General features: G+C 43.0%; 1 protein-coding gene across 1 annotated transcript; it reads left to right on the top strand.

Annotated features, from left to right (window-relative positions):
• The first annotated feature begins 1743 nt into the window (after nucleotides 1-1743).
• foxk2b (forkhead box K2b) lies at nucleotides 1744-19718 on the top strand. Its single transcript, XM_026164018.2, has 9 exons — nucleotides 1744-2367; nucleotides 11952-12146; nucleotides 13238-13391; nucleotides 14422-14568; nucleotides 14665-14858; nucleotides 14952-15154; nucleotides 15261-15506; nucleotides 17193-17393; nucleotides 18038-19718. The coding sequence occupies exons 1-9, from the start codon at nucleotides 2087-2089 to the stop codon at nucleotides 18238-18240; spliced, it is 1824 nt and encodes a 607-aa protein (XP_026019803.1). The 5' UTR covers nucleotides 1744-2086; the 3' UTR covers nucleotides 18241-19718.
• The last annotated feature ends 1704 nt before the right edge of the window (nucleotides 19719-21422 follow it).

The raw sequence follows: 21422 nt of genomic DNA, 5'->3' as shown, positions 1-21422 counted from the left end.
GATGTTAAACAGACCCTTGCATACTCACAGGTGTGACAGGTGTCCCCATGCTTGGCCCATTGACAGTCTGAAAGATGGATGTAGCCACTTGGATGTCACCCACTGGTTTGTGGAGGAACCCTGTTGTTGAGCACTTTTGCTGTTGCTGTGTTGGTGTTTTTGAAACTGGAAGTGAGGCGTGACAGCTGGATCTGATTCTGACTGACTGGAATTGAGTTAAAAAGCAGTTCTGACTCACTGCAGTCACAGACTGCTTTGAGACTGTTTAACATAATGCTGCTACTGATTTTCTTCTACAATTTTCTTTCTGAAAGACAGCGGGTCAGGTTGTAATTGTCTGGGGGCCGGTGCAGGACTTATTTTACGTAGCATTGGTGGCTGCAACTTTAGTGCTGCGATTCATACTGGTTTCAGTGTTGCTTTAGTTTTTTTTTTTCATTGATATATAACAAATCTATCAAACCTCATAAAGGGAGAAATTATGATGAGCATCCAGGCAAGAGGAAAAGATCACAGAGGAGATTCGTGGAGTGAAGGAGAGGGCTGATGTGACAGAGGAGGATGGTGTGAATAGGGTGAGATGGAGGCAGATGATCTGCTGTGAGAACCCCTAAAGAACACAGCCGAAAGAAGAGCAAGAACATAGAAGGTTTTAACGTACAAGTACAGATTACATTGCAAAATAAACAACAACAACAAAGGGGAAAAAACCATAATTGATGCAACTGATGTTGGCATTTGGTGCTATATTTCAATTTTTTAAAAAAATAGACAAAGCATTGGGAGAACGAAGGGTGGACCCAAGCGTACAGCACCACATAAGCCAACAGCTGTAATTTTGTCTCAAGCAACCCTCAAAGTGAACGACCCAAAGTTTACTTTAGCCTCTTGATGTTCTGTGATATGCCATCCGGGACTAAAGGCTATATTATCAAGTCCACAAAATAAAACTGAATCTTTATTACTGCATAAATGTGGATTTCCAAGCTTTTTCTCCTTCATTCTTGATCATCTGTTTGCTTACACTGCTGCAGATTCCAGCATTTTCCTTTTGTTAAACTTTCCCAACACTCTGACCAACTGTGTATTCAAACCATTGATATGTTAACTAACCTTGGCTTTACCTCGTGGATGCACCCACAGGCTGTTAACACCTAATTATCACTTCGCACCCGATCAGATGTCTGACAGAGACATTGACTAGTCTCGTGCGCGCCTGTGCCAGCCACTGTTTACAAACAAGTGGCATGCAGATGGAGGGGTCATTCACCTGCAAACCGTTACAGCGCGGGGCTACAAAGCTGCAGCAAACCAAAATGAGGTCTGCCTGTCTGTGATGGCCGCCAGATGTGTGTACTGATTACAAAGCGTAACTATAATCACTTAAAAATATATCTAACCTCATATTACAAAGTAACAAGATGCTGCAAAGGAAGCGTTGCGCAAAACCAGGCGTGGATTCTGTAGTGGAGGAGGAAGAGAAACGGCGCATGGTGGCTTTGCGCTGATACCCCTCGCAGACCGTGCCGAGCTAAATCCTTCAAACTCCCACAATATAAGCGTCAGATTCTCGCCCTGGATCCTCGATTAATCGATTATATCGACGCACACTCGCAGATTATAGATCATCGGTAGAGGGGGTGATTGCTGCGACTGATTGCACGTGTAGACCCATCGATCCGCTCCTTTGCTCGTTTTTCGTCCCCCCGCAGCTTGCAGCTCTCCACCCAGCCATATGGGCCCCTCAACCGACCTTGAATCTGTCCTCGGATTAATTCTCGCGTGTGATTGGTCGGAGACGCGGAACCGCACCAGCTTCCCTGCTCGTGATTGGCTTTTAGCGCTGTCAGTAAAGCCATATCCTCCCCTTGCTCGATTTGGTAGCTAGCCTTTCTCTCGGCGGTGGGTCGGAGCCGCTGTCCCTGGCCTCGCATGTTCCCCTTTAGATTCCTGTTTTGAATTTGATGCCCCTCTTGTAGTTTTGCTTTATTTACACGCGCCTCTGAAGGACCACAGTCGGGCGTCCGTACTCCAGTGCTTTAGTTTCCCCCTGGTATTTTTGGCGTTTAGAGACTTTAACCCGAACATGGCTGTGGTGAGCGGATCGTCTGGGCCGGTTGCCCGGCTCGAGGGCCGTGAATTCGAATACATGATGAAAAAGCGCTCTGTGACCATCGGCCGGAACTCGTCGCAGGGCTCCGTGGACGTGAGCATGGGCCACTCCAGCTTCATCTCGCGGAGGCATCTGGAGATATTCACCGACGACAGCACCGGAGATTTTTACCTGAAATGTCTGGGTAAAAACGGGGTGTTTGTAGACGGAGTGTTCCTCAGACGGGGCGCCCCTCCTCTGCAGCTACCACGAATGTAAGTTACCCCTCTCAGTGAACATGTGGGCTCCCATCTGCAGCAGCCAGGCGGCTAAAGTTAACAACATTGGGTTTATGTAGGCTAGCAGTGGAGTCGACAGCACCACGTGTTTTAGCATGTTAGCAAGAACCCCGCATCCTGTTCCCAATGCCATTTTTCTTTGTTGACATTTTTGTTAGCAGCAGTGTTATTTAGCCGCCTGCCTAACTGCCACATTTCAGCCATAGTTAGCTAGTTAACCTAGTTAGCTAAAAATAATCAACTTAACTCGTAGCTACGGGGACGCTGTTGTTGACATTGAATGGTAGTGGTTTTTTCCTCTTTCTGTCACGTGGGCACCCTTAAGCGAGAAATGCATTCTCGTGATACTGTAAACATCCGTCATTTCGGCCATGTCAACACGTTAGTTAGCGGTTAGCTGTAGCCTCCCTGTACTTGTGAATGGAGCTTCTGTTTGACCCCTAAACGTAAACAAACCTGGCGTCCCCGCCCTGTCTGCTCACAGCAGCTCAACCTGCAGGACCTTTGACCTCGGTCCGCACATATGGAGGTCATGACAGCTGTGTGTGCCATCCAACTGTTAAACACGATATTCACGTCTTTTCTGACATACATTGATGTCCTGAGAGGCTGGTTTCCGAGTTGCAGGTTGTAGCCTGCTTCTCGCCATTGTTTAACTATTAGGCTTGATGACGTTGTTTTCTTGTGAAATACTCTATCAGCCAGACCGGGGACAGGTCTGATTGGTACTTCAGTTTGGTTTCTTTGTTCCAGTAAATCCCTGTATGAATGTAGCCCATGTTGTTTATACAGACACACTTACAGGTAATATTTTTTAAGGCATTATTTTTTGGGGGTACTGATTTGGCATTTTCAGAACTGGTGAATTGGCTATGAATTATTAGTAATTATGGAAACTGATAACTGGTATAAGGACTCGATACACATTTCCAGTTAAACCACTCCTCAAAAAAAATTATATAAAAGTAATATAGCAAGCTTAAAAATAATATTGCCTACAGTCTACTAATATAGAAATGGTAGGATAGGCTAGCCTCCAAATCATAGGTGGAGCCCAGCCTTCACCAAATGTTACTGCAGGAAAGTTCATTATTCTGGATTTCAGTGTAATGGGGAAGCTGTTCAAAAGGAGCGGGGTTGTGGAGCTGCATGGTCACATTGTGATGTTTATTGCAACTTCATTGATAACCGCTACCTTACCTTTAAACACAGCTCTGCTGAATGTGCTATTCTGTGCTCTGGGCTTTTTACCCCTGACATGTACTCATTCTGGCAGATTTGTAGGAGCTACACTGCTGACCAGCCCAGAGTGGGGACAACTGTCTGTTTTTTTTTTTGTTTTTGTTTTTTTCCCTTTCTTTTTTTAAATGCCAAATATTGAAATATATATGCCAAAAACCAGCCCTAGCCAGGAAATAGCCATACCAGTAAATCAATGTTTTAAATGCTCAGTTATGGTTAAAAAAAAAAAAAGTCATTTATTGTTTAATTTAATTGGCCAGTTCCCAAAATGTGCTAGTTTTAACGATCATTCCTTCATTTGTACTGATTCGGTTTTCATAATGGTGTCACTTTATTTTGTCATGTGATTATTTACTTTATTTACATTTTTTTTTCTACTGATGAATGAAATCTAAAATATATATGAATTTTAGAAATGAAGTATTTGAAGACATCACCTCGAAACGTTTCTGATCTGTGAAGAGACCCAACAATTAAAATAAGTAATATTTTAATTACTATCCGAAACTCACCTTCAACATAAATATTTGTTGCTGGACACCCTTTTTAAAATTTCTATACAATAATATATGTAAATCTCTGAAACAATTTGGTAAACTTTGAAAAATATATGTAGAGTATTAATTTTTAATTTTAAAAATTGCAAGTTTGTGAAATGTCTTAAAAATGTGCTGTTTTTAGTGTATTGTATTCAACCCAGATTTTTCCAAACCTTACCTGTGCTGAATACCATCCATACTATAGTCAGTAAAAAACATAATTAGATAAAATTACAACCAAAACTAAAACAAATCAGTTTTAAACAATAAAAACTAGACTGAATTGAGTAAACCCAGTCTGGAAAGCAACTGAAACTAAAGCGAATTTAAAACAAAATGTCAAAATGAAATGATCAGAAAATACAAGACTAAAGAACTTTTAGTGTGATTTTATTTTGGGTGTAATTTCAGCCTTGTAAGAAGAAGAGAGGGAAAACAACGATACATATTTTTCCTTGAACAGAAAGTATTCAGTCAGCCTTTTGCGTGTGATTCGGTTTAAAGAAAGAAAAAAAAAACTCCTGGTTTCCATTTTGCCAAAGCAGTTATCTGGGATTTAAGCGTGCCAGAAAGTGTTTAGTTTATTCACTGCAGTGCCCGGCAATGTCGACAAGCCTGCAAACTTCTGCCAGCTCTGGTCAGACTTTGCACACTGCTCTCAGCTATTGTGCAATATCTCAATATGAAAACACGTTTTACACAACACGGACTTGTTTTGACTTGAAGCAATTTCCAAATTGTCCCTTTGCAGAAAAATCTTTTCTGCAGGCATGTGCTTGAAAGCTGAATACATTTCTGCACTGCTCTTTTTCGGCAGCATACAAATAGGGCTGCCACGATTTGTCGACTAGTCACGATTACGTCGACTATCAAAATCGTCGACGACTGATTTAATAGTCGACGCGTAGTTTGAAACTTTGTACGATCACAAAAGACGCAGGAATAAGTGGCAGGATTTAAGAGTGTAATAACGGACTGAAACAGAAGATGGCAGCATTGCATGTACAAGGATGTCAGCTACCGTTAAACCCCGAAGAAGAAGAAGAAGAAGCAGCTGTGTCCCAGAATTCATAGCGCGGCCCAGCGCAGTTTCCAACAATGGCGGCAGCTAGTTAGTTTTAATGTTACTCTTATTATTCTTTCTGGGTCACAAAATAAACGTTTAACATATTTTCAGGGAGAATGTAGCTGTGTAAACCTCAAATATCTGCTCAGTTTATCAGGACACCACATATTTTCAAAAGCGCTCCGACGTTTTCGGAGACATCTGTTACCCACTAGCTCGTTAGCGAGCCGGGGGCTAGGCTCACTAGCGCCGTGAGAACACCGGACTCCCCGCAAATCGTTTTCAAACCCACCGCCGTCTTTCGCTACTCAGGTTAAATATATATGAGTCACTTAGATAACTTAAAATGTTATTGTTTGGCTTTTTTTTTTAGTATTTTATTTGTTCCTGAGTAAATCAGTTTGTCTGAGATTAAAGTTATAGTTTTTACACAGCTGAATAAACGTCAAGCAGACAGCTGATTATCAGAAGTGTGAGATGCTCCAGAATTTACTCCAGTGTCCCGTTATATTTTAGATAGCAAGGAGTTTATTAAACTTCACCGAAACAATCTGCAAATTTCATTAAAATTTAATAAACTATCATCTTGTCTTTATTTTTAGTTAGCACAGACCTTAAACACTTAAAGCTGTAAGCTAATGATAGTTATATAAGAGCAGATGCTGCTGGTGCAATAAGCTGTAGTTTTACGTCCAATGGGTGATGATCTGATTAGTCGACTAATCGCAAAAATAATCGGTGACTAGTCGACTATCAAAATAATCGTTTGTGGCAGCCCTACATACAAACATCAGTGCATTCCCAAATGTAAAAGGCCTACAAGGATCAAGGAAGGAACAGCAGGGGTGTCAAATTCTCATATTGATCAGGCCAACTGTGAGCTTATAATCGCGGTTAATACGACTTCCATGAATGGAACACCACCCAGCTCGTGCTCACGTGTTTTAAAAGTAACCTTCATGTCACAGAAGACCCTTAAAAGAGCCTCGCTGCCCACGATAAGACGGGTGTAGCTGAGGAAGCAGATTGACAGCATGAGAGAACTCGTAGAGCCGCGGCTCAGGGGACAGGTCGGTTGTATTCCAGGGATTCCTTTTTGGTGATGTAAACGGAGTGAACAAAAAAGCAACAGCCTTCCCTTTCCCATCCTCCCTCCCCCTTCCCTGTCCTCTCCCACACCCCAAAATTCACTCCAAGTTGGTGCTCTTCCTGTCTTCTTTTGTTTACATTCTCTTGTGCAGGCTGGGTGGGGGTGAACATCAAGCGAAAGTCTTCAGCGAAACCAGCTTTGTTTGTTGCCGTCCTCACAGCTTAGCAGCGTAGCAACTGAGCATTTGGAGTTGAAGCCTCATTATTCACACAGAGGAAAATGAGAAAAAAAGGCTTCTGTGATTGCATGTTAGAAGGGGGGTGTTGGATACCATAAACAGCTTTCCCCTCTCTGAGCCTCATTCAGACTGTGAAAATGGATATTAGAGTAGCCGAGGTGATTAGCACTTGTTACTTTGTGTCTTGCAAACAATGTCATTTTGTTACCTCTGAAATTAGGCCACCTCTGATCATTTCAAACAACACAGAAATGTTTGATATTTTTCTAATCTGTTTATTTAGTCATGAGCAGAAATGACAGATTGATTCTGATTGGATGTTAACGTTTTTGTTCATTACCTAAAATTCTTCGGAACATATTTGAAACTTACCTGCTGGTCCTTAAAGTTTATGTCACTACTGTGTCTGTGACTGGCAGCAGTTTGTCTGGCAAATGTGACGATGTGTTAAATCCTCTCAGCATAGTGTTTGTGGCCTGCGTTCATCCTTTTTTGAAACTCTGTAATTTTACTTGTGGATCAAGAGTGAAGTAGCCCCTGTCATCACAGTCCATACCTTGTACAGCGTCTGGGTTCATTCAGTGCACTTCAGAATCTTAACTGCACGTCGCTGGAAGCTGATGATAAATGCGTCTGTCGAATGCTAATTGGTTGACATGTGGGCAGGAAGGGAATGGGAGGACTGTGGGGCGGAAGTTTCCGAGATCAAAAAATACAGAATGAAAAGCACAGACAGTGGCTGCAGTGAACATTTGAAATTCAGCTCTTTTATTTTTTTTATACAGTAGCTTCGCTCTTCTCCACGGCTGGCTGATGGACCAACAACAGCACAAGTACGAGAGGCCCACCGACTGGTTGTTCCACATACTTTGCTCGCTGCTTCCATCTCTGCAGGTACACGGCCCATCCCCCGACTGCTAACAGATAGCAAACGCAGTAACCCTGCTGAACTTAAATTCCTCGTAAGCCAACTTTCATCAGATTGGTTACCCTTAGCAAGCAAAAAATATGAACAGCAGGTAGGTGGGGGTTTCGATTCGGGCAGCCAGAGCTGTCATCATATTAGTGATAACCCTCACTAACATCATACAGAGCTAAAAGTAGGACAAAAGTTCATTTTTGGCTCCAACAAATAGTAAGCACATTGACATTGGCAGCAATTTCTGTTAGCATCCACAACTGGAGCAGTCTCAATGTATGACAGGGGGAAAAAAACATTAATGGTTCCATTAATGTATAAATGCTGTTATAGCGCCATGGAAACCTGTTGTTATGTGGTCAATGTTAGTGCTGTGGAACTAGGTCAAAGTTCAGAGTCCGGCTGGATTTACACTTCTGCGGGAAATCTGTCCCAACTTGTTGTTGTTACCAGGTCCTCGTAACCTTACATCACAACTGTTAAGTTATTGTTGCGTGGAAATTACAGCGTAGGGTTAAAAGGAGTTTCGGGCTACAACTTGGATTCCTTGCTGCTGCATAAATTATGTGACTGACAAACTTTCCCGACACGTGCCATGTACGCTAGCTGCGTGTTGCTAGTTTTTTTACTGCTACACTTTTAAAGTTGTGCACCGCGATTATTAACAACAAACACTGGTTGCTTGGTTAGAGGCTTCAAGACCTCCTTAACATGTTTGCTTAACTTCACCCCCCAACTGGTCGCGGGAGATGACCGCCCCTCCCTGAGTCTCGCTGTGCCAGATGATGCTTCCTGTTAAACGGGAGTTTTGCCTTCCCACTGTCGCATAGTGCTTGCTCATAGGGAGTCATTTGATTGTTGGGGTTTTCTCTGTGTTATTGCAGGGTCTTTACCTTACAATATAACCCACTGAGCTGATGTTGTTGGAATTTTGTGCTGTAAATATCATCAAATTGAATTGAACTTTGGTCAAACAGTACCTTAAAAATACTCCCACTGTAAATTAAGACATTTGTTAAATTATCAAAATGGTTTCCTTCTATACTACTGCTACTTTCTGACCGTTGATTAACCAGCTGATTAATGGCCTACCTGTGCAGTATAGAAAGCAGAATAAGTATCATATATATTTCAAAATGCAGCAGTGTTCATTGACAGCAGGATGGTGTGCAGCGAAGACAAAGCAACCAAATTATTTTTAAGATTTTATGATTTACTGATATATTTAGATTTCATTGTTCCCACCCTGTCAGTTGCTACTCGCTGAAAGTGTCTGATGTTTATTTAAGGATCTTCTATATCTTTAACAGATCTACAGGGAAGGCACAACCCTTCCTGGAAAGGGTGCATGAATAATCAAAGCGTCCCCCCTCACCTCACCAGCCAGGCTCCAAAAAGTGTTTCAGTCTCCTCCTGTTAGCGACAAAGCTAATTTGAGATGTAGGTGTCGAGGATAGAGTTCTCTCAGCAGATGCCAGCTCAGTGAGGGCCTGGCAGAAAAAACCCTGCTGTGCCTGGCAGACTTCAGCTAAGTAAAATGTGTCCCTGCACGGTCTCCAGGGCGTCAGGCAGCCATTTAGAAGAGTTCTTTCTAATCAGACTGTGACTGCTGCGAGACCTCCTCCTCGACTCTTTCCCTTCATCTCCTCTCGTGTACGGCAGCCGTGAAGCTGCTGTCAAATCCAGAATCGTTTCATTAAAAACATCCACTTGAAATCTTAGTTTCTAAGATTTTTTTTTTTTTTTTGCACGAACTTGAGCGTCAGTCATAACTTCACGTTCATAGATTGGATTAATAGTAACTGTAAGGTTTTATATTTGTCTGTCTTTTCCTTGCTTAGGTGGTTGCATTGTTTTCAGTCAGAACGCAGCTTAATGGTGTATTTATTTCCTGACCGAGTGTTGGACCGCTTCCCATCCAGTGTGTTCTTAGTCTTACTTCCCTTATTTTCCAATTTCTGTGTCAGTGAAATTGTCTTTTCTTCTTCTTTCGTCCTTCATAGCTGCTACAAATCACAAATGAAAAATTTTCAATGCAGGTGTTAGGCAACAGCCAGCCGGTTGGTGAAACTGAGGTAATCCTGGGCCTCGGTGAGGCCTGCGGTTCATCCGCCGACTGAAACGGCTTGTTTTAGCTCCTCTTTTTAATCACTCGCTTGTGATTAAGCTGCCCCTCGAAAAAAGATTTGAACAGTGGGTGAGTGGGGCTTCTGTGCTCACAGAGCTGTCTGACAGGGAGCCGTTTGGGTCTCATTGGGATTTCTTGTACATATGTTGAGACTTGGTAATGTCCAGTTGGTGCATCTGGTCGCTTGAGTTCAGAACCAACTTTTAAGCATCAATAACAGAGTTGAGCAACACAGTGGCCTTACCTATAGAGATTTCCCTCATGTATCGAAGACGTGCCTATTAGGCGACTGGTGAGGCTGTTGGCCATTGATGTAAGTTAATGTATGGTTTAAATGTGACTTGTAATCTTAAGCACTAAATACATCTGAATACATTACTCTTGTTGCATTAACCAGGCAGGTGTGTGTTTGTGATGGGCTGAAATGAATTGGACAAAATTTAATACGTTATTATAAAAAATGGGATCTACTGCAGGTGCCACTCCTGAACTAGATAAAGACTGAATGAACCAACAGCAAGAGAGCCTAACTGTGATACCACAGTTTCAATAATAAAACTTCAGTCTTTTGTTGAACACTGAACGGTTTCCCAAAACGCCTGATTACTCCTCGGATGATGTTCAGCAGTATAGGGACGGATGTTGAAAAGATTGTATTGATGCCATGTCTTTATCAGTTCTGGATAACTGGTGTAACTGTTTGTATTTTTATTAGTTTTTTGAGGTGCGTAAAAGCCCCGCTGCCACGATCAAAGGAATTGGCAGCCTTTGATTCCCATGGACTGGACCATCAGCAAAAGCAACGTTGTTATTATATATGTATTTTTGTAGTAATGAAAAGAGCAGCGATAACCTCGTTCACTAAGAGAAAAACGGAACATGTAGCAGATCTAACCTAGAATCGAAGAGACCACAGTCGATTGAACACTTCCTCATTTGACGATGCACCAACAACAATTTCTGCATTTCCTGCAGCGAGTTGGAAGGCAATCTGGGAAAATAAATGAAGGCTGCAAGGAAGATGGATAAAACAGATGAGTGAATTAAGTCCCACACTGTTTGCATATTACATGTGGCTGATGTGACGGTCTTAAATAACTTCCTGAGCTATAACTGCTGGGATTTTAATTAATAATTACCCGTCCAATATTTAGTTTTGTTTTATGAAGCAGGCTTTCGTGTGTGCTGTGCAAACTGTGATTTTCATGATAGTCACTGTATGGCTGTATAAGGCGTATCCTCAGAGTTCTCGGAGGATCTCAGCCCATTCATTGTTGTCAACTCTCACACCCACAACTTCTTTTTTTTTTCCCCCCCAGACAGTTTGAGGGTCAATGACATGCTCATTCCTTTCCTGTTCCAGCAGCACTCTATAACATTAGTCCCTCTTGTTCTTCATATGCAGTTTTGTATACGTTGTGTAACTGTTTATGTAAACCAACACTCAGTATTTCTGTTTATCCTGCAGTTTAAAATAAAAAATCTGAAAATGAGTAAACAGCTGTGAGATCCACAGCTGTTGGGATTTCTTTAGATCTCCTATATCCGCCAGTCTAAAATTCACAACCTCTGGACCACACCTGTCTGAATCTTTGAACTCCTGCTGCTGCATCATGTATACAATCACACACTCAGCTGTGCAGTCTGCCTGTACAAACCTTTGTGAAAGACGGGGTCACGCTAAAGAGTTTGCTGAATTTGAGTGTGGTACTGCAATAGGATGCTGCTGTTGCAACAAGTCTGTTAAATTTCTTCACTCTTAAATTTTTTCTCTTTGCAACAATAAAGCTCAGAGTTGATCGTGGAATGTCTGAGGACCAACGCAACTCCACCAGCACTCTGACTCTATAAGCGCAGAGCTCCAATCCTCCGCCGGCATCGGCACAAAAGCTGTGCTGGGAGCTTCATGGCTTCATGGCGTGTGGCTGTTCGTGCTGCATCAAAGTCATTGAGCAACAGATGAATTGTTAAATGACAAAGTTTCTTCTTTTTTTTTTCCACTTATTTCTTACAATTTAAGGAATCGCATTGACAGATTTCTTTCATTTGCTACAGCAACATTTCCCAATCATGTTTGTAAAAGAATTTGAAAATATTGAAGACTTACTGTTGTAATTGTGCTTCTTCTTATGTTGTGATCTCTGCGATTCAATGTGCAGTTAAAACTTCTGTTCATTGACAGACGTTGGCGTGCTTTATGTGTAAATGAGTTTGAGCGCTGAATAATACCTCACAAACCTCTAAACCAAGAATGTCAGAGGTTCATGTCACCTGTGAATTACAGTTTTCATTGACAGCTGCTGAGTTTTTAAAATTCTGTGGGTTCCCTGTTTTGCAGGTGCACGTTCAGGTTCCCCAGCACAAACATCAAGATCGCATTTACGGCCCTGTCCAGCGGGAAGAAAGTGAAGCGAGAGGCGCCCGAGTCCCCCGTGAAGCCAGTGCAGCCCCAGATCTCCCCGCTGACCATCAACATTCCAGAAAACATTGCTCACCTAATGAGTCCTCTGCCATCGCCTACTGGCACCATTAGGTATTCATTACTGGAAATGATGTATTCAGCAGTAGATGTGGGATTGAAGTCTGAATTTATTTTTTTTTAAATGGCTTAAATATGCAAATTCTAATGTGCCTCACAGGTGAATGCTGGGTATTTAACCAGAGTGCATATTGCATAGATTTATGCAGGAGAGAGGCGTGTTAATAAGAGAACCCTGAATTTAAATGTGGGAGAATTCAAAAAAATGTGTTTTTAAAAAAAACTATGAGTTGACCCGACACAGGCAACGATGGAAAAGAGTTAAAACTGGGACAAACTCTCTTACGTGTAAACAAACTTGTATGTTTGTATGTACTAGAATTATTTTAATAAGCAAAAATCAATATTCAGTCAATTTAACTGAAGATTACATTAGTGGCTGATCCTGGATCAGTGCACAGGGTTATAGAACGCTCTCCCACGCTGCCTTAGTTTACCTTAAGGTGTCAGCTGACCTCGACATGTTCACTGTATATTGATCAGCTTAAGCTTAGTCCTCCAGCCACAGGGCTCGGAGAGGAAAGCGGATCCATCTCTCACACTCAGATCCTCTCAGCCAGATGGCTGCTTTCTTCTGACATGTACGCCATCTGTAAAATGTAAACATTAGTGTTCTGCTGTTAAGAAACAAACATTTAGACCGACGCTCGAGGCAGCAGGTGCTGTATATGCAGGGGTCGTGAGGCAGTGCATTTTTGTTTGGTGCACCCGCATCTCCAGAGCCAGACATGAAATATGCAAATCATCCTTTACATTAGGCCTGTTCGCCCCCTGGTTTTTCACACTGTTCACCAGATAATTAGACTTGATTAAGGTTTTAAAGCTGCGCTGCTTTAGGCCTGATTGTGGTGATTGCAGTGTTCCCGTGCGATCTGGGTGGTAGAGCGATTTGCATAGATGTCGTCGGAAAGCGTGTCACTGCAGCAAAGACTGCGGATGAGCAGAGCCAGCGAATGTAGTGACACCATTTCTGAAAAATACCAGGCGCTTATGTTGAGGTTTAATCCAAACATAATGTTGGCTGTTTATGCTTCAGCATAAAATCTCCTGGCAGCTGACTGTCCTCTTTTGTTTTGTTGCTGCAGTGCTGCTAATTCCTGCCCCTCCAGCCCTCGGGGTGCGGGCTCCTCAGGCTACAGGATGGGTGGTCGCATGGTCAGCTCTGCAGAACTGCAGCTCATAAACGACAACTCCCAGCCTGAGAACGATAAAGAGGCCTCTGGAGGGGACAGTCCCAAGGTGAGAATTCCCAGCCCGCTCCAAACTTCAGCCTTGGTCCAACATTTAATCACTTATTTCACTTTCCTGCGTCACACTTCACTTCAGACTATGTAACTCATTCCTTGCTAGATATCTTTTATGGATAACATGCAATAGGGCATGAATATGATTCTTGAAATATAAAATTATAATCCTTTAACTCAAAATGCAAATTATTATTGATGTTCACTGACTTGTGTATGTGTGATGTGTGGTGATTTATAGTGAAACAGCTTGAAACAACCTTTTTATTAACCTGATGGCATCTGAATGCCTCCTGGTTCGACCCTGAATTAGTATGTGAGTGTATAACCTGCGATGCACAGTTCGTGCTGGCCTGCAGGCTCTCTGCGGATGCCCCCACGGGATCAACCGTTAGACTTGAAGCCAACAACCAACTGTTGCATGCCTCTGAAAGCAGATGGTGAGAGTGATAAAGGCAGCTGCTGGCAGCCATTAACAGTCCTTCTACAGGTTCACCTATTAACACCTGATGAGTTTAACTTCTGACCAAAGATTCTCTTTTGGTCATCTCAGCTGCACTAAATGGTGACGAGCTTTTAATTTACAGCTTTTAAAGCCGCTGCTGTAAAAGAAGCAAACATGAATGTAAAGGTGGAAACTAAGATGAAGACGCTGTGACGGTCAGATTAATGAAATTGAAGCATTTGTCTCCTTTTCTCCTCCTTCTTCTTTTTCTTCTCCTCCTCCTCCCTCTCTCTCCTTCTCCTTGTCCTCCTCGGAGCTTTTGTCAAACATTACCAGCAGCTGAGGTTATTTTGCAGCCTGCAGCTGTCTCTAGTCTAGTTTCTTGCATACCTTCAGCATCGGAGCTGAAATCTATCACGACGCTCCGTCGCTGTGGGAAAAGTGACGCATGTCTGAATGACAGTCACTTTAGGAGAACCAGCAGTGTTATGTATTCATGTCTGTTGAAAGCTTGCTTCATGTGCGCTGCACAGGTAATTTGCTCTGGTGTCTAAATCTGCGTCCTGTCCCTTCCCCACAGGACGACTCCAAACCTCCGTACTCCTATGCACAGCTGATAGTCCAGGCCATAACGCTGGCTCCGGACAAGCAGCTCACACTAAATGGAATTTACAATCACATCACAAAGAACTATCCTTACTACAGGACGGCAGATAAGGGCTGGCAGGTGCGTTTCTTTGCCTCAGTGTACAGATTCCTCAGAGACGGTCACACACGTGACCTCAGTCATCAATAAGTAACTCGAGACTGTTCTCTGTTGCAGAACTCGATCCGTCACAATCTGTCTCTGAACCGTTATTTTATCAAAGTGGCACGGTCGCAGGAGGAGCCCGGCAAAGGTTCATTCTGGAGGATAGACCCGTCCTCGGAGGCCAAGCTCATCGAGCAGGCCTTCAGGAAACGAAGGCCGCGGGGCGTCCCCTGCTTCAGGACCCCACATGGACCCCTCTCTTCCAGGTTTGGCTGCATCCTCCCGTGACAAATTTAATGGTACATTTTAGCGGACGTGGTGTGATTTTTCTCATTCCAACAACTCCTTCTGACTCTCAGGAGTGCCCCGGCATCTCCCAATCACTCAGGGGTGCTCTCTGCGCACTCCAGCGGTGTCCAGACCCCTGACAGCCTTTCCCGAGAGGGCTCCCCAGTTCCCCTGGAGCTGGAGACTTCCTCTGCTCCCACCCCAGTGTCCACCACAGCAGTCCAGCCCAAACTGGCAGTGATCAAGGAAGCACGCTTTGCACAAAACACACCAGGTGTGAGACGACACTTTGCGCCACACATACTGACTGCGCGACTCTTTTCTGTTTCTTGTTCGATGTGTTAAAACTTCTGTGCACCTCGATTTTTTTGCTGTGCCAGGCTCGCCTGTTAACAACCAGCCGGTACTCATAGCAGTCCAGCGTCAGTTACCTCAAACCATCAAGCCAGTGACTTACACCATGGCCTCCCCAGTGAGCACCAGCACCTCCCAGCCCACTGTCCAGACTGTCCACGTCCTGCAGCAGATCCCCGCAGGGTCGCTCAGCCCCGCCACTGTCATCGCCCAGCCAGCCACCATCATCAAGAGCGAGACGCAGGAGAATGGAGAGCACACAGAGGTCAAAGGTGAGCCAGCAGCTAGGGCATTAAATTCTCTACAAGGAGTGTTTTGGCTTTGAATTTTGTCAGAGTGAAATGCTTGGCTTCTAACCCTGCTTCAATTCTTCACCATATTACACAATATTACCTTAATCCAAGACTTGGGGATGGTTTCCCGAAGAGAGATTTTCCTTCTAACCATGTAAAATAAAGATTTCCTTCATCAGTATTAATAACTGTTGTTAATTTATTACTAATTTAAAGACGATTTTGGCGAAATATTGACATATAATGAAAAGATGAGCAGCGAAGGAGGTGCCAGACTTCAAACAAGACATGGGCGCCATTTTTACTAGCTTGTAGCATTCCTACAACAAGGGACACCCCACTGTGCTCTGTGGGCCCGAAGATGCCGAGGGTCACCGTGATTAGCCACATTGAATCTTTTTAACTAATTAATAGGCTGGATAATTTAGTGGCTTTGCTCTTAAACTTTTATTCTTCCACAACTCAGAAACAAAGTCATGATTAAAAATATGATGGACTAATATAAGCGACCAATATTTAGACGGTTCATGAAGTTGTGTTTAATTTGAGACCCTTTAATCTGCAGGGTTATCTCATTATCAACAGCTAAAGGCTCTGATTTCATGTTGATCCAGTTCCAGCAGTTTCTAACACGTGCTTTCATTTTTAGCTCATCCAGTCAAAGGATTGAGCTCATGTCATGGCAAAGTGTCCATCTGTTTGTTCATTTTGGCTAGTTGTGCAACACAGTCAGTCAATGACAAGAGAATCTAAAGTAAAGGAAGATTTGCATTAACCTGCGATGGAAGGAGGTAAAGTTTAAGTCTCTACACAGACTTGTACTGTGCAACAAAATGAGTAGTAATAATAAAATGACATGAAATTAAAGGAGTTAGTAGCAGAACCAAGTTTAAAAGACTAACTCTTTCCACAGGAAGACATTTGAGCCCCGCTGTAGCCTTAATAACGAGTTTTGATACCTCAGTAGTTTCTGGGTTTTTCCATGGTTAGCTGCAGAGACCACCATCACTGACCTCTGATGCAAACACACTCGCGTTGTTCTATAAGCACGTCTGATATGTGACAAACTCAACTTCAAGGGTTACTCCCAGTCTGCTTCCAAGAGCTAAAGAGTTTAGCATCTCAACCAGAAGCTTGGAAATTCGACAATCTTGTATTTATTTTCTGTGACAATATTTCTTGAACCAGACTTCACGTCTTCCAAAGTTTCACTTGGTTAAAAGAAGCAGCTTTTAAAACAGTCATTCAGCTGCTGCTGCCATTCATGGTCGCAGTATTTTTGAATGCATCAACTTTTTCTAATCGGATCACTTGATCCGATTAGAAAATTTCTCAAAAATGTGACAGTCTAATCTGAGATTCTGCCTTTTTTTAAACTTTGACAGTTGTTTGAAGTCACATGATCAAACGTGTCATGTTAAGAAAGGTTGGGGGAAGCCCCAGGATTTGGCACAGCTTCATGAAAGTCACCTCGGTGTTGTTCTGAAAACATTTCGCTGTTTGCTGTACCCCAAACACCGAGCGCCTCAGCAGATCTGATCGCTTGCACTCGGTGTTTGTTTGGTGTCACACAACTGACTGAGCCCTGCTCATACCTCATTCTAACACTTGTGATGAGTTTCCACCACTAAAGCCGGTGTTTGTGTTTGTGTTCCTCATCCTCAGTCAAAGTAGAGACGGTTCCTACCATCACCTCTATAGGTCCCTCCAGTCGGATCATCCAGAGCTCCCAAGCAGCCACCCCCCTGCAGACTGTTACCATAGTTCAGCAGGCCCCCATGGGTCAACACCAGCTGCCTGTTAAGGCCATCACACAGAATGGCACCCATAGCATCACCACTGCCATCCAGGGACCCTCCAGCTCAGGTGAGACACAGGAACACTTAGCAGGGACATCAAGGCTGGTTCAAGTCGAGATGTTTTAGATGCTTGGATGGAACTGAGACATTATTGCTTTTACGTCTGGTGGTGTATGGGGTATGAAGCTTAGAAACAAGCATGCTCTCTTGTTGCTTTTGGTGTAATGTGCCAGAATAGCCACTGGACATTTAAGCAACTATTCTTTTCCTTCTGGATTTTGACATCTGGATGTTAGAGGACAAAATAAAAAAATAAACTAACGCTTATTTTACTGAAACCTGTTAAATCATCTTTATAAACACGACCACAGCATCTAGAGGGAGAGATCCCTAGTGAGGCCTCCAATCAGAATAAAGCATGCTACAGGGGAGGGGGAAGTGGGCTGGCTTTCACAAAGGCTAATAAATGAGAACTATTTTGAACAAACCACACAAATTGAAGTTAAACACGAGATCCAGCAGCAGCGTCGCCACAGAGAATTTTTCTGCCTCCTCTGGATCTGAAAAGGTTTTTGGTGTGCTCACTTGCGGCAGCTGATCCAAACCACACATCCCACAGGCCTTCTGCTTCTAGATGTTATTGAACCACAGCTCAACAGTGAAGTGTTTCCTCTTTTAACCCTCGTCTTCCTGCTTGTTTCCCCCAAACAGCCTCAGCTGTGGCAAGCCCCCTCCACTTGCTGGCGGCCCACGCCTCCGCCTCGGCCTCCCTCCCCACCAAGCGGCAGAACGGGGACCAGCCTGCCGAGCAGCCGGAAGCCAAGCGCAGCAAGTCTGAAGAAGAGCCTGCCCCGGCCGGCGCACCAGATTCAGTCTCGTCGGCAGCTAACGACCAAGGCAGCCAACCCAACTAGTTCGTTTCCACACGCAGCGCGCCACCACCACCACTCGCTCCCCCTCCTAATCCACAGTTTCTCTCTCTCTCTCTCGTCCTCGTTGTTAGTTTTGTTTCTCCTCCTCCTCCTACCACAGCCGCCCGAGGTGCCAAACGGAGAAGATTCTGTTCCTTTTCATTTTGGATAATCTTGTTTTACACCATCAAAGATTAACTAAAAAAAATTGTCTGCCCCTTTAAAGACTGGAATGTGGGTTGAGAAGAAAATATAGGAATGGGACAAAGGTGAACTTGTAGGTGTCCCACCCCCCTGAGCCCCTGAAACTGGAGAGTGACTGAAGCGAGACCACAGGAAGCCTTAACAACAATTAACACTTAAGAGCTGACCTTTGACCTCAAGTGATCCCACTAGGAGAGGCCCTGACTCGGCTCAGGCTGGATGCTGCCTTTCTGCCGCGTCTACCTCAGAGCGGATCGGAGACTCCGGCAGCCAACAGAGAACATCTCTCCCCACTGACCCGTCGGGAAGCGTGACGTGACCAACCAAGCGGCGAGCGCGATGAGCAATCAGTGGTTAGATTTAAAAAAATGAATTTAAATTAGACTTTCAGAAAGGGATCAACTCGGAGCCAATATTCCTGAAACTCTGGCAGCTAGCCTCTCATGATACTGACCTTCCTTAATCGCAGCTGTACGTAGATATGCAGTATTTTGTTGTTCAAAATGTGGAGCGTAGGGTCTTTGTTTTGTTTTTTTAAACTGTGTTTTCACTTATCTAGAAGAGAAATAATTTAATTAAAGGAAGCGTACAAAACGGTGAGGTCGGTGACATTTCGGTAACCAAGATAGAAATCTCACTTTCGGTTTTGTTCTTTTTTTTTTTTTTTTTTTTTTATTTTTTTTTTTCTGTTCAGTGAAACAGTAACTTTTTTTCATAAACTTTATTTCCCTCGTTCTGACATATCCGTATGAAATTGCTTCGTTACGCCTACATATTTTAATACGTGCACAGATAACCGATATAAGCATATGAAATCTCCTTGTGTAGTTCCAGATGTTGACCTTGCATGTGTCCGACAACAGATGTTGTTAAATGTAAATTGAAGAGGAAAAAAAAAGACTGCTTTGTCCCAACCAGACCTGCACTTAATTGAATGTTTGTGTTTTATTTTCCCTTTTGTTTTTTGTTTTCTGTTTCTCCTCACACCCGCCGCCGCCTCCTCCTCCTCCTCCTCCTCCTCCTGGTCCTTCCCGGCTGTGTTGACGTTGTGGTGTTGGCTAACCCCGCCCAACCCCCCTTTTGCTTAATTAACTTTTGCTCTGTTCTGGTGAACCAGCGAGTCTTTTTCCTTTTTATTTTTTATTTTTATTTTTTTTCTTCCTGATTGTACATGTTTCAACCAACAGTAAAAGGAAACAAAAATGTTTGTTCTGCTTCAGTGGAGAAATGCTTTTTTTTTTTTTTTTTTTTTTTTAAAATAAATTAATTTAACGTCCTTTTTTTTTCCCCCCTTATCTTTTGCTTCCGTGGTGCATCTATATAGTGTGTGTGGTTCTTTTCCCCTTTCAGTAAATGGTAAACAATGTGGTTATAGTTCCACTCCTCCACCAGGGGGCAGCATTGGAACATCTTTAAATATGTCAGCTGGTGAGAAAAGCATGTTTATCATGTTCTCTAACATATTAGTGCTCAGTTGGTGACCTCATAAGTCTTGAGCCACTCCTCCTTTTTTGTTGTTTTTATGTTAAGAAAACGGGGAAATAGGTTCTAACATCCATTGAAAAACAATATAAGACAAAAATCAAGTTGTCCATTTGACCAAATTAATTCTCCACAGCACCACAACTCTTTCAGACAGCTTCCTTGTAATTTAAGTACTCATAAGGAATAGCTCTCCAGGCTTCACTGACATTCAGCCTCTTTGGATGTCGGCTGCCTTTTGTTCCGTTCTAAGGATGATCCCACACTGCTTCAGTAATGGAGGTCCAGGCTCTGGAAGACAATCAATGACTGATGGTGTTCTACTATGCTTTTGTTTTCCTTTTTTCTCTATCAAAGTACACTTTCACTGCATTTTCAGTGGGTTTGGGGTCATTGGGGCAGCTCTATTTTTAAGCCTAAAAATGTGGATGAAAGTCTGACAGATCTCTGGGTTCATAATTCCATCAGTTTTGACAAATCTCCAACACCACTGACTGAAATATAGTCCCAAACCATGACAGAGCCTCCATGTTTTACAGCCAGCTGTCAGGAGAGCTAGAACAAACACTGACTTTTGCACCTCTCCTGACTTCATCATCTCTCTAGACCTATTAATTCTTCTTCAGTCTTCCACTTGTCCCGTTTCCTCAATTTTCTATCTTTAAGGACGTGCTATACACAGATGTCAGAGTATGCTGTTTGCTGTGGACTTCAGAAATCACATTGTTGGTGAAAATACTATTTTATGTCTATCAAACCCAAAAGGTTTGGGGGGGATGTTGACTTTTGTCTCAATCCCTTAGTCCTTGAATGATTCATAGATTACTGTTAAGTGGCTTAACAGGACAACTCCTGAAAATGATCAGGTACAAGGACTGGACTGAAGATGAGTGAAAAGTAGCCAAAGAAAATCTTTGAAAGATCTTCAGAAAGCCTGAAGAACTATTACGGAAGACCACTCAAAACAAAAAAATTAAAAGAAATTAGACGTTAGACTTCATTCGAAAACTGTTCCTTGGAAGCAAAATCTACAGAAACGAAAAAATCCATCAGAAAACGTTGGTTCAGGTTACTTTATTTGGGGGTATTTGGTTTACAGTATGTGTCTGAGCCATCCTCATATGCACATTTTCCAAAGGAACAAACTGGTAAGGTTAGTATAACAGTGGAAAACCAAATTATGCACACAACATCGTATTAGAAAAGCTTTTACGTCACCAGAACTCTCTTATAAAGCAGTCTTCTGCACTCTAGGACTGAAATCCTCTGGAAGGAAACAACTGACACTTGTGCCAAAAAAGTGTTCAGGTAACCGCGGCCCAGCTACTGATGTTTTTGCCTCGTGTACAGAGATGTTGGGTCAGGCTGTGGCACACCAATCAAACCCTGATAAGAAACAGAAACTGCAAAACTGAATGCACCGTGACACTAAATGAGGTTCTGAAGGGTACTGTATTACAGAGAGCTAATAATATGATGTTGGTCAGAAATTAATATGC

This window comes from Astatotilapia calliptera, chromosome 4, assembly GCF_964374335.1.
Source record: "Astatotilapia calliptera chromosome 4, fAstCal68.1, whole genome shotgun sequence".
Lineage (NCBI taxonomy): Eukaryota > Metazoa > Chordata > Actinopteri > Cichliformes > Cichlidae > Astatotilapia > Astatotilapia calliptera.
The sequence above is the reverse complement of the archived record's forward strand: the minus strand, read 5'-3'. Positions and strand labels throughout refer to the sequence as shown.

Coding starts and splice junctions, on each gene's coding strand:
- foxk2b (XM_026164018.2), top strand. CDS start 2,087: ATGGCTGTGGTGAGCGGATCGTCTGGGCCGGTTGCCCGGCTCGAGGGC. Junction 15,507..17,192: donor AGAGCACACAGAGGTCAAAG/GTGAGCCAGCAG, acceptor CCTCATCCTCAG/TCAAAGTAGAGACGGTTCCT. Junction 17,394..18,037: donor CCAGGGACCCTCCAGCTCAG/GTGAGACACAGG, acceptor TCCCCCAAACAG/CCTCAGCTGTGGCAAGCCCC.